The sequence below is a fragment of the Muntiacus reevesi genome, chromosome 4 (assembly GCF_963930625.1).
Source record: "Muntiacus reevesi chromosome 4, mMunRee1.1, whole genome shotgun sequence".
Taxonomy (NCBI): Eukaryota; Metazoa; Chordata; class Mammalia; order Artiodactyla; family Cervidae; genus Muntiacus; species Muntiacus reevesi.
Window position 1 is genome coordinate 54,080,629 of NC_089252.1, and position 17,566 is coordinate 54,098,194.

At 46.1% G+C, this 17,566-nt stretch overlaps 1 protein-coding gene across 3 annotated transcripts in view; it reads right to left on the bottom strand.

The window, feature by feature from the left end:
- Positions 1-4,209: 4,209 nt before the first annotated feature.
- FECH (ferrochelatase) overlaps positions 4,210-17,566 on the bottom strand; it is a 36,276-nt gene continuing 22,919 nt past the window's right edge. For 2 of the 3 annotated variants that reach the window (XM_065932806.1, XM_065932804.1), the window contains 6 exons: positions 16,661-16,767; positions 13,242-13,340; positions 8,857-8,964; positions 8,245-8,409; positions 6,146-6,205; positions 4,210-5,659 (listed from right to left, as the gene is read on the bottom strand). In XM_065932806.1, coding sequence (XP_065788878.1) covers positions 5,525-5,659; positions 6,146-6,205; positions 8,245-8,409; positions 8,857-8,964; positions 13,242-13,340; positions 16,661-16,767 — 674 coding nt within the window. In that variant the 3' untranslated portion in view covers positions 4,210-5,524. The remainder of the gene's footprint in view (positions 5,660-6,145; positions 6,206-8,244; positions 8,410-8,856; positions 8,965-13,241; positions 13,341-16,660; positions 16,768-17,566) is intronic. The other variant, XM_065932805.1, reaches the window with a different exon arrangement.

Consider the following 17,566-nt stretch of genomic DNA (forward strand, 5'->3'; position numbering starts at 1 on the left):
TTTTACTGAGTGCTCTGTAACAACCTGAAGTTTTAACAGTTGGCCAGCAAACCCCTGCTTGTTTCTCTGTGCAGTTAATCCCATCCCATAAGTTTTATATACACATGCCGTGCGGTGCTAAATCACTTCAGTCGTGTCTGACTCTGTGTGACCCCAGGGACTGTAGCCCACCAGGCTCCTCTGTCCATGGGATTCTCCAGGCAAGAATCCTGGAGTGGGTTGCCATGCCTCCTCCAGGGGATCCTCCTGACCCAGGGGTGGAGCCCGTATCTGTCTCCTGCATTGCAAGTGGGTTCTTTACCATTAGACCCACCTGGGAAGCCTGTATATATATAATTTTTTTAACAAGGAAAAAGGTAAAAGCATGGGATACCACCTGTATTCTCAGGGTAAAATGATTATTTCTTAAAATACCAGGAAGATAAAGCTTCGGCCCATCAGGGAGAGTGGAAGGGGGAATGCCGGCCTAGATGCTTTCCTTTCGGGAGCAGGCTACCGAGAGGGTGCCCAGAACATCAGAATGATAGCTGTCAAAGCACCTGAAACTGGAGCTGGCCACTCCTGCCGGAGAGCTCATCACCAAGGTTCAAGCCAGGCTTTTTTCCAAAAATGATTTTAATTCCAACATCCCTCCTAATGGCTTACTGTAGACTAATTTAGCCAGGAGTTGTTATGCTAAAAATGGAAGCTAATGATTTCAGCAAAAAGTAACTAAGCTGGTACCAACAGAGTATATTGTAAGAAGCATTATCAAGGGTGCCTTTGTTTTTCACTTCCCTGTAGAAAGGCTTAATAATATTCCCACAGCAAATGCAAACGCACTCCCTCCTCTCCTGAGAGCCTAGACTGTGAATGTGGTCTCTGGAGGCAGCAGCTCCCCGGGGCCCTTCTAAGGCTCGTCTCACGCTGGGAGCCGCGGTTCCAATGAAGAGCGCCCACTGCCGTTGCTTGTCATGACTGCCTTTGAGTGAACATCGAGAGCATCAACTTCCTCCTCTAAAGTGCCCGCCAGTACTCACCAGTACCCACCACTCGGCTCAGCGCCTTCCAGCTTGGCACACTTTATACTTTCCTAATTACAGACATTGTAAAAAGAAGCATGCTTTCAAGGCAAAGATCCGATATCAGTCATAACACACAACTGTCCAACCGGGACAAATCTAGCAAAAAAAAGAATCAAGTTTTCAGGTGCCACGGTTTGAATTAACCAGGAATGCTAGAAAGCAAGCACACACAATTTCAATATCACTGTTGTTCAGTCATTAAGTTGTGCCCGACGCTGCGACCCCATGGACTGCCACGTGCCAGGCTTCCCTGTCCTTCCCCATCTCCCAGAGTTTGCTCAAACTCATGTCCATTGTGACATAATTAAATATCTCAGCTGGCAATGATTGAAGCAGAATTCAGGCTTCTTGAGCCATCCGATGTTCAGATTTAATTCATTTGATGTATGTATCCCTGAAACCTTATGATGCTAACTTCTACTAATATAAAAAGAAATTTGAGTGTCGCAGAAAGCCCCCTGAGCTGGGAGAAGTTACTAACGGTGATTTTTACAATGGAATCTCAATCGTTAGGCGATTAGAACAAAATTCCTAGGAATGGTATCTACAAAGTCCCGGGCACAACCTTGATGAAAGGACTTTAATTGTATAGTTTTTAGAAATAATGAAAGAAATGGCTAGCTTTTGTCTTCCTCTGAGGATTCCCTTATTAAGACAGAAACTGCAGGATCCTAATTTAGGACACTAGTTTTATGGTGAACTCAGAATTTTCTTTTTCCAGCTCGTGACATCTCAGTGAGTTTCCCATTTCCACCCAAAGTTGGGAAGCACGTTCGTGGGCCATCTTCAGGATCCTGACAGCAGGGGTTTCGCGGGCCGATTTAAGAGCTTAGAGATGCAATACCGAGGATGCAGGCAAGGGCTCTGGGCTTACACACCGGCACGCGCCTACAGGCACACAGGTGTTAGTTCCTTCTTATGGCTGCCAGCTTTAAACTCTGCCCTCTGGCTAACAGAAGAGAGCTCCTTACCCCGTAATCCCCTTCTGCCTCCCCTCCCACAGGCCCCAACCCCAAAGTGGAGGCGAGAACACAGCAGAGTTCCTAGGATCACAGAGCCACGAGTACTACATTCTGGGACGCGGGCCCGTCCTACTGCTGGGCCTGCTCAGTGGTGTGGACCCACCCTCATGGTGCAGTTCGTATTTTGGATAAACACAGTGGCATGAGGTTGAGAAAACGACCTCTCTTCTTGCACACCTTAGGGTTGCTTGAATTAAATACCCAATTTATGAGAACAGATTAGCCAAGGAAAAAAAAAAAAAAAAAACGCAGTGACTTTACTAGGAGACTCATCCGACCAACTCAGTGTTATCTTCCCCCAAAAGAAATGAAGAAGAAAATGAAATATCTATTACTATGTAAATGTCCTAACATAAATTTAGTATTGTTAATATAGTGTACCTTCTGATAGGCCAGTTTGGACAATTTGGAACAGAAAATCCACTGACTCCTCATATAGCTACATAATCATCATTGTCTAAATAATTTCAGCCATAAAAGCAAAAATGTGACAGAACCCTGGAGAAATGTCACCTTCTGCTTAGGGGATTGCTTGAGTAGGGATGTGTACTCTGAGATACTACCAGGGAAAGTCATGGGTTTTTACCAGTCAGCATCAACTAGCCACGGATGTACATTTAAAGGGATTTTAATAATGAGTTCCATTTCTCCTGATACAAAACAAATTTTCTTTAGGTGCAAAATTTTCTTTTAATCTTAAAAAGGTCAGTTGTTCCAGAATGCATATTCTATAGAAGAGTTCCTTCCTCTTGTGCTAAACAGACAGGGATCTGAGCCTTATAATAACCCTGGCAAGCTAAACTGCCTCATCATCACAGCTTCTGTAGGTTTGCCGTATAAGGTGATTCATCACTTAAAGCCAGGTCTAGACACAAGCGCAGCTGAAAGAAAGTGCCAGCAGTACACTGCTAATTACCAGGGCAAACATTTGTATTTCAAAGTTGACAAATAGGGTAGCAATTCCCAAAGACCATTACTTCTAAAAAGAGCGACTGTTGGTTTCATCCTACCAAACGCTCTACCTTCAGGTATGGGCCCCTACCCATCTTTAGTTAGAAACAGTTGAAGGTAACACTTCTTAGAACAACAAATGCCATGGGCATTGATCCTCATAATTAAATCCCCCTTTGCCCTCTTTGCTTCCCTGGTGGCCCAGATAGTAAAGAATCTGCCTGCAATGCAGAAGACCCAGGTTCAATCCCTGGGTCAGGAAGATCCCCCAGAGTAAAGAATGGCTACCCACTCCAGTATCCTTTCCTGGAGAATTCCATGGGCAGAGGAGCCTGGCGGGTTATATAATACAGCCCATGGGGTTGCAGAGTCAGACACAACTGAGCCACTGACACTTTCACTTTGCCTCTCACTACAAAGGCCAGCCTGGCCCAACTTCGAGTCAAGGATGCTTTTCCTGACAGCCGAGGCACTGTTGATTTGGAGGTTTCCTTACCAATAAGGGTCTTCAAACACCCTAGCAAGAGCTGTTGGTTGGAGTTTCCCCCAGAGCATCTCTAAAATAACATACATTCAGCTCTACAGCAGTGGAGGTGAGCAGGCGAATCTCCTGGAGGAGGGAGAAGGGTTGCAGGCAGGACCAGCCTTCCAGCGCCAACCCACAGAACTCACTTCACTGCGGGACAGTCCTTCAAGTCTACCTTGAACCCAGTTCCCCCAAAGTGGGCAGAAACAGATGAGGAAAACTCTAAACTACTGTCTATGCCTTGTACCCTCTTCTGGAAACACAATTTACTAATAGGAGAGCCAATTTGGAAAAAAAACAATGTAGATGCTACTCAAATTTCAGAGCTGTGTTATCAGTGGGGGAAAACTACTAACGAAAGTGAATGGCATGTTTCTCGAATTACAAAGTAAATTCCTCTTAATAATTCCTCTTAATAATAATTCCTTAGTAACAAATTTGGATTGCTTTTAAAACAATATATTTTTATTTATTTGGTGTGCCGGTGTCTTAGTGTGGCGCACAGGATTTTTAGTTGCGGCACGTGGGGCCTGAGTCCTGATCGGGGACCAAAGCCCGACCCCCTGTGTTGGGAACATCGAGTCTTAGCCCCTGGACTCCCCAAAAGTCCTGAATTACTTTTAACATAGACAATGAATCACACTGGTTAAAATCTTAATAGTATTGTATTTATTAATATAGTAAACCCTGAATATAGAAGATCTATGGCTCCATGAATACTTTCACTTGCTTAAAAAGAAATCCAATAAATGCTTTTTTGAAGAACAAAGTTGTACAATGGCATCTTAAATATCCACTGAAAATGACTTAACATGAAATATAATAATATGATTAATAGTTGTCACATTAGAGTGGTTCTTTTGTTTCTCTTTTCCAAATTTCCTATAGCAAGGTTACATAATTTTTATAATAAAAATTGTAAATTAAGAAAGAATTTGAGGTTATAAAACATAGTTGACTTTTCAAAAATCTTCAAACAAATAAGACAGGAAAGGGGACCTTCAACCAAGATGAAGATGCTGGGTGGAGAGGTCTGGGGGAGGAGCTGTGAGCGGCGTTGCCCCTGGAGGCAGCAATCAGCAGGAACCCCTCTCCTGTGCCGCCGGGATCCCCACCAAGGTGGGGAGGACAAAGGTGCAAGTCCACACGCTTGTCAACCCTGTGCGCCTGGGGAAACTCAAAGCATTTCTGGAACCTACACTTGATTCGGTTTGATGGTGAGGAGCGTGAGGGTCACACACGAAGACCAAAATGACGGATTAACAGTGACCTCCCGGGAGCAGTCACAGCAGGAACCACGCCACCGGCCCGGCATTCTATAATCCACGGGCTGAGGGAAAGAGGAGGCACCTTTCCTTCCTCAAATTATATCTCATTTACTCAACAATGTTCACTTCAAAACACAAGTGTGAGACTTTAAACAGACCTCACGCACACACAAGAGAAGGAAATAAGGCCGTCCACTCCAGCCTTCTTGCCTGGAGAATCCCGTGGACGGAGGAGCCTGGGGGGCTACAGTCTGGGGGTCGCAGAGTCAGACAGACTGAGCGACTGAACCATCACCACCACCACGCACACTGACAGCCCACAAAGCAAGCTCTTCACACCCTTGCAGGGTGTTCTTTGGGGGGTGGGGGGCTATAAAACCAAAATCCGTACTGAGACTGTGCATCTCAGAAGATAAATTTTTAAAACTCATTTCAAAAAATGGCCTAGTGGACCTTCCAAACTAGTAACTTAACCCAGGGAGGGGGGACCATAAATGCTTCGTGTGTTGGTCTATAAAAATAGAAAGTCCTCAAGAAGGACTCCAGAGTCCCTTCCTGGAGAAAGCACCCAGTTTGTGGCCTGAGGCTACTCCGCACGGATGTCACTTCCTCCGTAAGGGCCGGATGCACCCTCCTCTGCCTCGGAGGCGTCCGGAGGCCGGGCACCCGCACCTCCCAGCGGCGCCGCCGGGCTCACAGCTGCTGGCTGCTGAAGAAGGACTTGGTCTCCCTGCAGGTGGGGTTCACGCAGAGCGGACAGCTCAGGGTCAGCTGCGTGGAGCAGCGCTCCTTGGACTGGAGGTGTGTGTGGACCAGGTCGGCCAGGGCCTGCAGGACAGACGGGAAGGACAGACGGTCAGAAGGTCAGAAGCGCAGACCCCGCTGCTCCCCACGCCGCCTCCGCGCCCCCGTCTGCCCAGAGGAGCACTAGGGCGTGGGGCTTCTCTTAACCTGAATTATTGATTTGCATCCTTTGAACCCAATTCTATAATGTCTTTCTTTCCTAAGAATTCTCAGCTTAGAGAAAAGGCGAAAATACAGGTTTTAGAAAACGAAATCCCCACACCCCAACTGCTGAACCTTGTCTCTGGAAGGCAGATTTTAAATTAGACGTTGTGATGGGTGGGTAGAAATAAGAAAACAGGGACTCTCTGAAGGAGGAGAGAGCCAGAGTATAAGGAATTCGATTTTATTTTTCTAATTAATTGGAACTCAAAATGTTCTAATATGTGAGAAAACCAATATTCTGTAAGAGTTTCTCAGAGGACCGCTCTCCGACATGTTCTACTAAAATGGTTGTAACATTAGCGATACCTTCGAGAACAGTGGGTTTCCATTAAGAGACTCCGCTCTTCTGATGTTTTCAAGTCCACACTGAATCAAATGAGAAAAGAGAGGAAAAACACATACACATTTTCCTTTTTTTTTTTTTTTAAAGAAACTGCTACAAAAAAATAAATACACATACAGATACACACACAACTCAAAGTCTTGGTACCAAAGTATTTGCAGACTACCCAGAAATGAAAAATAGTCCTGAGACCACGCATAGACATTGATTTTCACCTCTTTATTATCAAATTGCTCATCAATTTCTATTCCCACCCCCCAGCCCATGACCTTCCAATGGGTGCTTTGTTTCCAAACCATTTTTGAGGTTCTGACGGACAGAATACTCAAATAATTTAAATCTGCTTACCGTTCTTTTTTAAGTCCACCTTTCTAATGCCTACTTATATATAAGACTCTACCTAAGCAGAATATTGGTTTAATAACTTAAGTTTTCATGCATGCTTTGACTCCAAGTGTCAAAAGAGGTAAATTAATTTAATGTGTATTGAAACTAGATTGGATCTAATATGCAGAGTTGGGATTTTAAATATATTCTTACCCAGAAAAGTCTAAATTAAAAAACTAAGGATTATTTCACAACATCCTTACTCCCCTCTCCAAAAATATCCTGTTAATTCCAGCTAATTATCCCGCAAATAATTGAGAAATATCTAACTATTATTTACTCAGGTAGCTAGGATCCTCTCTTTCCCTTTCTAAATGCTGATGGCTTTTCTGTTGCTTTATCTTTTGAGTTAGAAGACAGGAAATGGGAAATGGGTGAGATTCAGCAAACACATAGTTCTCAACAGATCGATCATATTCTGAAATTTCACAGAGAAGTAAGCTGGTTATTCTGCTGTTGGTCACTGTTCTCAAACACTGTTTTTGTTTTGGCCACACCACACAGCATGCTTAGTTCCCTGACCAGGGATCGAACCCCCACCTCATGCAGTGGAAGCATGGAATTTTAATCACTGGACCACAAGGAAAGTCCCTCGAAAGCATCATTAAATGAAGTCCATAGACAACCCTACAATCTCATTTTAGCCAATTACAACTTTCCCATAAATTCCTTATCAGAACTGCTGACAAGAACCTTAGGCGCCCTCTACCTTCACGACCAGCTGGAACAGACAAAAACGGGGCCAAGGGTGGGGGTGGGGTTGCTGCTGAAGCTCCCCCAACCCACTCTCCACCCAGCCCTGCACCTGCCACCTGCTCCCGGAGAGGGAGACGTATGCTTCGCAACCAGGCCCCCGCCCAGCCCGTGGGATGACCAGGGCCGAGAGCTGGGATGCAGGACGAGCGGGGAGGTCTCTTTGGGTCCCCAGGGTTCCACGGTTCCCACAGAAACCATGTAGGAAGGGACGCAGGTTCAGGCCGGCCCTCAGAAGCCTTGCGATGGGTCAGCAGTGGTTTTCCTCCATGTGGATGACAATCACATCCATCTTCCATTACAAGACACTCAGGATGGTTGGTATTTGTTATTTCGATAATCAGATTGATCACAGCATACTAGCAAACAGCTAATTAAGAGTGCATAAAAGAGGTCAGGGAAATTACAATACATAACTGCTCCAGAGTTCATCCCATGGTCTTTCTTAAATGAGGAGGATCCTGGTGCCTCGAAACCCAAACAGAAGCAGCGTCACAGCCCGAGCAAAGGGCACTATTAGGTGAAGAAAGGAATTATATAGAGAACAATAAAATTCTTTTCTTCCAAGCTGGTGAGAAGTACACTTATTTTTTTTCTCAAGGAAATGTGCTTTTTATTACTTTCAATGGGTACAGTAACTCAAACTAAACGCAATGATGTTGCCTGCAGTGATGCCCGGGTCACCCATTTTGCAAAGGCACATAAGTGTTTTCCCCTGCAAATGTGGAAATGAAGTTGACGTGCTTGGATCAGTACGCGGATGGAGTATTATCCGGAATGAGGAGGCCACAGTACATGCAAACACACATACCAAGCAATATTTCTGAATGACACAATTAGATCACTGCAGAGAGAGTTACCTTTTAAAACAAATGACATTTCAAAAAAATCAAATCAAAATGGGATTAATAACCACACTTACCTCACTGGCTAGAACTTGAGAGTATTCAATGTCCAACTCATACAGAGTTTCAATGTGATCGCTGGTAAACGCTATTGGAACCAAAAGGATGTTCTTCCTTCCCCTCTTACAGAGCCCTTTGATGGCCTCGTCTGTCTGAGGACCCAGCCAGGGCATCGGGCCGACCTATGAGAAAGCAGGAGGAGTGCACACAGGGACCGTGTCTCACCACAGCCCACCGCACCGGACACACTCACGCGCGCGCACACACACACACACACACAGAGCCTCCCTGTAAGGGTGAGGGTCACGCTTTACACATCACTTATGCGTTTGGTATTTCTTTATTAGGCTTGTTGAAGCCTTCTAGAAGCTGGCAAAATATAAAGAATTTCTGTGATTTCAACTGAAAATAATCTATTGTTTGAATGGAATCAATGGAATTCTGCTCATCACTTGTTTTCCTCTCCATCATATTTGCTTGCAGAATTCCTCCTGCTCATATGAGCAGTCTGGTTACTGCAGAACATTCTGTCTGCATGAAAAGGCCAAATCTGATCGTTCTATAACTAAGTCCTAAAACAGACATCCGCTGAAGCGCTGACCACCTGCAAACATGTGGAGGTCACCTACCTTGGACTGCCACACCAGCCGGTAGGGGTTGGAGTAACCCAGCTTGTCCATGACTCTCTGGACAGTGGCGCCCACCTCCTGAGGATAGGGGTCCCCCCTGTTGACCACCTGCAGCAGAGACACGGGAGTTCAGTTGCCAACACTGTGCAGGGTTCTGAGAGCCTGGCGCTGGGTGGGCAGGTGGCCTGAGCCCTGGACTGGAGGCTGCCCCTCATCCTCCACACTGATGCCCATGCCAGCTGAGCTCAAGGCCCGACTCACTTGGACGGACTTCATTGGCCAAAGGAGCACAGGGTACCAAATCAGCTCTCAGGTTCCTGGGAATGCATCGATCCTACATCCACCTCATCCATAGGAGACTGACCACATATACCACTGGAGGATGGGTTTCTCCAATCCCCCAGCTGGATTAGGGACAGTGACACAGAAAAGCTGGCAAGGAAGAGGCAACATGGGATGGGCCTTCACTTGTGGTTAGTTACCTGAAGGGCTGTGCAGCTTGCAGGGTCTCAGTTCCCCGAACAGGGACTGAACCTGGGCCACGGCAGTGAAAGCCCCGTATCTTAACCACTGGACTGCCCAGGGAACGCCCCGATTTTAGAAATGGAGCTGAAAGAGTGCTGTACAGACAGTGTCAGGAACTACTGAGTTCGTGGGGCCCAGGTGGACTAAAGGGGTGAAGACTAGTGGAGTGAGAGGAAGCAGCAGCACGTGGCTCAGATTCCAGGCTCCTTGAGAACATGGCCTGTGCCTTCGAGTTCCTTCCAGTTCCTTCTCCCCACTCGTCCCACAGCAGCGGACCATGGCCACGCTTTGAGCACAGTCAATGTCTGCAAGCGCTCCTCACCTTTGAAAGTGAACACCTTTGAAAGTGTACAACAGAAATTTTCTTCTTACTGCTTTAATATTTAGCTGTATGGCTGCTCTTTAGTTGCTAAGTCGTGTCTAGTTCTTTTGTGATTCCATGGACCATAGCCCACCAGGCTCCTCTGTCCATGGGATCTCCCAGGCAAGAATACTTGAGTGGATTGCCATTTCCTTCTCAGGGGATCTCCCAGACCCAGGGATCGAACCCGCGTCTCCTGCACTAGCAGGCGGATTCTTTACCATTCAGCTACCTGGGGAAGCCCATGTAGTTGTGTACCAACTTTCTAAGCCCCCCATCCTGCTTGCTTTCTTCCTATGACACTTACTACCTTCTAATGTTTCATACTGTTTTCTTATCTATTATGCTTATTATCTGCCTCCTCCCCCTCATTCCCTGAAGGCAAAGATTTTTTTTTGTCTGTTTTGTCATTCCCCTATTTTGCAATAGGGGATAGAACAGTGCCTGGAATAGAGGAGATGTTCAGTAAACACTGTTGAGATGAAATGATGAGCTATTTGATGATATGGCTAAAAGTGAGTTTGCCATTCGAAACATAAAGGCAGAAGGAATGAGAGAAACACAAAGTCACCATTAGACCAACAGATAAATGTCCATCGGAGGCTAAAAATTAGTGAGCCAAAGTCTGAAAAACAACAAGATATTTGCACAATCTCCAAGTAGCTCACTTAAGATATTTTTAATCACAAAGAGACAATAGTAACTTTCTAATGGGCAAATCCAGAAGACACCATCCTAGGCAAATGACCACGGATCATGTCAGGAGTAGTAAGATGAACTGGCAGCGTGCACTCCCAACATGATGCATTCAGAAGCACAAGGGTCTGGCCAGGGGTAGGAGGGGTTATTCTTCCTGGTAATAAACAACTTCAGTCTAAGCATGAGAAAATACCCAACATATCCAAATGGAGGAGCATGCTCCAAAGTAACTGTGTGTGTGTGTGTGCGCGCATCACTCACTCATGTCCAACTCTTTGCGACCTCATGGACTGTAGCCCGCCAGGCTCCTCCGTCCATGGGATTCGCCAAGCAAGAATACTGGAGTGGGTTGCCATGTCCCTCTCCAGGGGATCTTCCCGACGCAGGGACTGAACCCGGGTCGATCCTGCTTGGCAGGCAGAGTCTTCACCGTCTGGGCCACCAGGGTTGCTACAAAATCGTGCTTCAAAAATATCACGTTCGGGAAAGACAAAGACAGTATGAGGAACTGTCCCAGACTGGAGGAGCCCAAGGGGCTGTCACAAGTAAATGCCCTGTGAGATTCTGGGAGAGGAGAGCCACACCTGAGGAAGAGCTGGTGGAAAGTGAGTGAAGTGCTCAGGTAACAGCGCTGCACCTCCACGCAGGTCTCAGGTTTGATCACTGGACTTCCGGTTATGTGAGGTGTCAGCATTAGGAGAAGCTAAGCGAACTCTGTACTGTTTCTGTAACCTTTCCCTAAATCTAAAATGACTTCAACGTACATAATATATGTAGTTTTTAAAGTTATTAAGGAGGAAAGGCGCTTCCCAGGTGGTGCCGGTGGTAAAGAACCCGCCTGCCCGTGCAGGAGACAGACGAGACAGGGGTTCAATCCCCGGGTCGGGAAGATCCCCCGGAGGAGGAAATGGCAACCCACTCCAGTGCTCTTACCTGGAGAATCCCATGGACAGAGCAGCCTGGTGGGCTACAGTCCGTGGGGTCACAGGCTCGAACACAACCGAAGCGCTTAGCACGCAAGGGGGAGAAGTCATTAGGAGCAAATGCAGGAGAAGAGCGGAGCCTGCAAGAACAGTTCTCCTGCTCGACAACCCCTCCGCCTTCCCGACCCCATGCTGACCCTTCTGACCTAACGGTGCGCCTCAGTTCCACCTAAGACCCTGGGCAGAGAACACAAACCCTGGAAGCCCGTGCTTAGTCCCTGAGAGGGAGAAGGGGCAGTGAGCAGAGAGAGGAGGAGAGAGGACAGCTCCTGCAACCGTTCAGGCACGAACAGGTGTTGCCTCCGCTCCTGGCTCCCCCTGGCCCTTCCCACGCGGCCTCACCACACACCGGCGGGGACAAAGGCGGGCCGAGGGCCGAGCAGGAGGGCGGCCGGCCGAGCAGGAGGGCCGCGGGCCGAGCAGGAGGGCCGCGGGCCGAGCAGGAGGGCCGAGGGCCGAGCAGGAGGGCGGCCGGCCGAGCAGGAGGGCCGAGGGCCGAGCAGGAGGGCGGCCGGCCGAGCAGGAGGGCCGAGGGCCGAGCAGGAGGGCCGAGGGCCGAGCAGGAGGGCGGCCGGCCGCGTGACGCGGCTGCGGGCGAGAGGGAGACGCAGGCTGCGAAGGGCTCGCCCCTAGCGACACAGGTGGCGGCACAGGCCGCTCAGAAGGGGTCCCAGAGAGGACCCTGGGTTAACTCCCGATACCCGCAGCTAAACCTTCATGCCGCCTAGGGCCGTAACTCTCCGCCTCTGCAGCTCTCACAGCGAGGTTCTCAGGACACAAGGCTGCGAGCTGATGAAAAGGGCTGCGCACCCCAAGAGTCTCTGTACATCATACATGCACCAGCTCCACCACTCTCGTCTCCAAAAACGCGCTAGTCACGGCACAGAGGTGGCATTTCAACAAAGCCCCGGTGTAATATGAGAAACTAGGGAGCAACCAGATCATAACTGGATACATTTTACATTGACAGGCCAAAATGTGCTCCTGAGCCTCGGCAAATGAAACGCTAATCACTTCCTAGAATTCAGACAACTTCTGTCAAGTCTTGAGGACAAACGAATGGGGATGGCAGCGCTCAGTCTCAATACTGGAGCCCTACCAGCGGAGTTCCTTGAACAGGGCAGACGAACACAGCCTTCTTTAACTGTGCCATTTAATAAAATTCTCACATAGGAATATATCTTCAACTTATCATTTTAAAGGGACTTAGCAAGATATTATCTACTCACAATATCATAGTCTGAATTAATTGTTTTTAAGTTTCAAGAGCTTTCCTGGTGGCTCAGGTGGTAAAGAATCCGCCTGCAGTGTGGGAGACCTGGGTTGGGAGGATCCCCTGGAGAAGGGAAAGGCTACCCACTCCAGTATTCTGACCTGGAGAATTCCATGGACTCCATGTCCATGGGGTTGCAAAGAGTTGGACACGACTGAGCAACTTTCACTTTCAGATCTCAAGAAATGAGTCTAGCTAAATTAGCGCCAAGCTCAGTTTGAGATTTTAGAGTTCCTCCTTTTACTGGGCTCAGGCTGAACGGAAACTGGATCCACATTATACCTTTTGAACCCTCTACCACTGGGTCAGTTGACTTATTTGAAAAGACCCTGATGCTGGGAAAGATTGGGGGCAGGAGAGGAAGGGGACGACAGAGGATGAGATGGTTTGATGGCATCACTGACTCAATGGAAATGGGTTTGAGTGGACTCCGGGAGTTGGTGATGGACGGGGAGGCCTGGCGTGCTGCGGTTCACGGGGTCGCAAAGAGTCAGACGCAACTGAACTGAACCACTGGGTCATCCAACAAAATGGTCTTACTTACAGACATTGGCAGTGAGTGAGCAGAAAAAAGAATGACTACTTCACGTCTCTTCTCAGGAGGAAAGTGATCCAGCTCTTTCAGAATGTGGTCAGCAAAGCACTGCGGGAACACCAAGAAAGGGGGGCATATGGAGGGGGCGGGAAGAAAGACATGGAAGGAGAAGAAAATATTCTGTAAATAAGGGCGACACCACAAATCTCTGCGAAGCCCTCAAACACTGGAACTGTTTCTGTTTAAAAAAAAAAATACTGCCAACAGTACAGTCTCTCTAGCTTTGGTTCATCATCAGAATGGCTCATAACGGTTCCAGGGGCCTGGGGAATTTGATGGGAAACTTCTAAAGCTCGCTAATGGCTCACTGAAAATGAAGGCTCTGGACCTGCTGCCCCGTGGGAGGCATGGGGCACACTTCCAGATGGAAAGGAGAGGCAGATGGGAAGGAGGAGTTGTTTTAAGACCTCTCGCTCGCTCGGCTAGCAGGAAAACCGCTTACAGGGGCTTTCTGAATCTCCCTGAGTTTGGCTTTCAGGCATATCACATTAAAATACATTAGACAGAAATAACCGAGGGATAAGAAAATATGGTTCCGTTTTTACGGCCTTGGCCTCCCTGAATCAGTCTTCATAATGACCTTCCTAACAGCAGACGAGAAGGTTGCACAACTCTCGTTCAATTCACAGAGAGGGGAGACGCGGCCGACGGGGGGCCATGGGTCCCATCTGCGGAACCTGGGCCAGGAGGCAGCTCCCGCTCCTCTACGCCTCTGTCCACCAGACCAGCCAATCCCCTTCCTCAGCCGGCGCGTCCGGAGTCACATCAGTAGGTGCTGAAATACCAGATCTGAGGAGGCTTCCTTTCATCTCACTCTTTAATCATGCTGTCATTCAACTTATAACGCAAATGGCTACAAAGGACATGAATGGGTCAACTGACAAAACTGGAGTATGAACGGAGGTTGGATACATTTCAGTATCAATATGAAGGTTGCTGAAATTGAATATTGTATCATTGCTTTGGAAAAGAATATACTGTTTAGGTGTAAAGAGTGGTTTTACACGTCTGTGTGTGTGTGTGTGTACGTATATATATATCTTATTCTCAAAAGGTTCAGGAAAAAATTATGTATACATAGACACACACATGCACACACACATAAAAGGTATGCAAATGATAAAGTAGGATAAATGTTAACACAGGAATCTAAATAAAGAGATGAGAGTTCCATATATACTATTCTGGTAATTTTTCTGCATGCTTGAAATTATTTCCAAATAAAAATATTTTAAAAACAATATTAAAAAAATTATCAAGGACAGTTTACCAGAACCATGTACATTTGCACTTGATGGCATTTTGATACATCAGTGGTTAATGTGACAGGATGAGCAATTACTCCATAACAAAAATTGCAATATTATTAGTTTTCTCAGACCCCTCAAATTTTGATAAATTAACGCTCAAAGGCACAAAATGGTGCTTAGAGAGTTTGCTCCCTTTTCAAAATGTATAATTTACCTACAGAGTCAATGTGATAGGATGAGACAGCGACATAAACAGTATTTTCTGGTGGTCTCTGCAGTGTTAGTAGACTAAAGATGCTCAGAAAAGATTATATTTGTACAAGCCCAGATAAGGAGGCCCAGTGCAAAGTTTAAAGATAGCCTGCAACACACATTTACTCTAAATATTCCAGCAGTTAGATAACAGAAGCAAAATGGCTATTTTCAGTAATTACTATCTATTATAAGTAGAAATGTAGTTTAAACACAAGATTTTTAGTTCCAGCTTTTATTTTTTGTTTAGTTTGGGGTGGTTTTTTTTTTTTTTTTCCATTTCCACTAGATATCAAATCTTCTCGTGTAATCCACATAATACTAATAAACTCTAAATTCCTGTTTCCTCAAGATTTTAGTAGGATTTCTCCTTTTATCATCTTGCATGCATGTAGAGACACAATTTGTTACGGCTTACAGCAGACTCTAAGCCGTCTGCAGCACCGAGGAGGCGTGGGCAAGCAGAAGTGCCCTGAAATCATCTAAAACCCATCTGCGGTATTTTCCAGGCACAGCCCCTCTGCAGAATGAAAGCGGCAGGCGGCTCTCAGAGCCTTCAATCACACCATCGAGGAGGGCGGATAAATGCCTCTAAAATTCCCTTTCATTTTATGAAGGGAGACTTCCTCAGTTAAGAGACCTTTCCATCTTTCGGCTTCCCCCCTTTTCAAAGGACTGAATTTTAATGCAAATCTAATTACCGCCTCGATCAGGGCAGGCAGATGCTGCACAGATCCCCGCTTCTCTGCTGCCACATGGCACCGCTGACCTGATACACCCCTCGTTCCCAAGCCCGGGCCTCCGGAGCGGAGCAGGCAGGCCAGGCTGGGGCTGCAGGCAGTCTGGACGGGCACTGCCTCCCCGGAAAGAGCACACTCGGTGGGGACACCACACCTGGACCAAAACGACACCCATCCCTGAGGGGGAGGCGCCTTCTGCCCACTTCTCACTTAAAACTGAATTTCAGCCTCTGCGTTAACCCTTGACAGCGCCTATGCACACGGACTGCCCAGGGGCGAGCCGGCCGGCGTTCCGCGAGGTCTACCGCCATCTAGTGGTTACAGACTGAAGTGACGCCAGGCTTCAAAAAAAAAGTGTGTAAGCAGGTATTTTGCCTGAGAACCTCCGAGGGATGAAACATAAACTAGATGAGCCCCACGTCACTTACTATTTCTTCTACCTAAACTAACTCAAAGGTAGAAAACTTCTGCCAACAGAACCAAGCAGTAGTACTCCCATATTCAAAGAGTGAAAAAGTATATCCTAACAACATTTCAAAGCTTTGGAACTGTAGTTTTAACTGATTCTCCTAAAACCAAGCATCTGTTACTATAAATATTATGTATATAAACTGAGTAGGGGAAATAGGAAACTTCTTCTAATATATGACATTTTCTCAATTGAAATGTTAAACTTATTCTGTCTCAGAGCATGTAGATAAAAAAAAAAAATTCCCTTTAAAATCTTTAGGTCTTGATATTTTAACGGATTTAGAAAATAGAGAATCTATTAGTTGGCTATTCAGTCTATGAATGGAGATTAGATAAAACACCCTGCATAATTCTTTTCCCTTGCATATTCTTTACCGTTCTTTTGGTCACTGTGAAATACAAAATTCAAAACATAATTCTGCTATAGTTTGCAATTAATACTATTAATCTGAAGAAAGGGAAGAAACCTTTAACCTTTACATTTCTTTTCTCCTGGCATAATAAATCAAGACTCAAATACCTTTTTTTTTTATTCCCCAACACATGATCTAAGGAAGAGAACAGTAGGCTCGGAAGGACACCCACAAAGCAGGCTGGGACAAGAGCCTGGCCCACACCAGAAGCTGGGGCGGGCAGCTGGCAGCGGCCGGCTTACCTGAATGAGGAGGGGGTGCGTTGGCCACCTGTCGATCGTGCTCCACTTCATTGTGGGCTCCTTGCCCGCCTCATTATAGTATCTGTAAATGGCATTTAAGCTGCTGCCTGAAATATACAGGGGCCACTTAGTACATGCGTGTGGATTATGGTGAAAATAAAACAACCGACTAGTAAAGGCAGTAATTATAAGTTCAAAGCAGGTAACTTCTGCACTGAGTCAGTCTAATTACGATCATTTCAATACTCTAAAATGCATATAGATGTAACTACCCTGCAAATGAAGACCACTAAAAAGCAATCAATTTCAACGACCTTTCAAAGATTAGTGAGGCCACTTCTCTAGAGAAGCACAGTGGTGGTGGGTTTATGAAATATAAGCGGTCGTTATTTGCAAGGACCAAGTCTTACAACGGAAAACATGTTACATTTTTTTTCCCCTGTTATGAAGGGAATCAACCCCATTTACAGGAAATATAGGGGGTAGGAAAGAGAGGAAAAAGAAACCAGCCATGACCCCAGCATGCTACCACAATCATTGTTTTATTCTAACTAGTTCTTTCCAGTGATTTTGCTTTATAGCTGTGATGTTTCACAAATTCATTTCAGTATATGGGCACTTTTGTATCCTGAATATTTAGGGCATTTTTCCTTAGCATTATGAATGAATGTTTTCCACATTATAATAAAAGCTTTATAATCATCCTTTTTAATGGCTCATTGACAAGAATAGCAGCTTATTAAGGCTTCTAAGCTCATTCTCTATTTTTATCTGCTTTATTAAATTATCCTCACTCCCTAGAATAAGTTAAATGGGTACCGAATCCTTGTAGGTAATCTATCAAAACTTGTATTTCTAAGAGATGGTTAACATGAAAATTCAAAGACTAAAGAAAGGAAAGCAGAT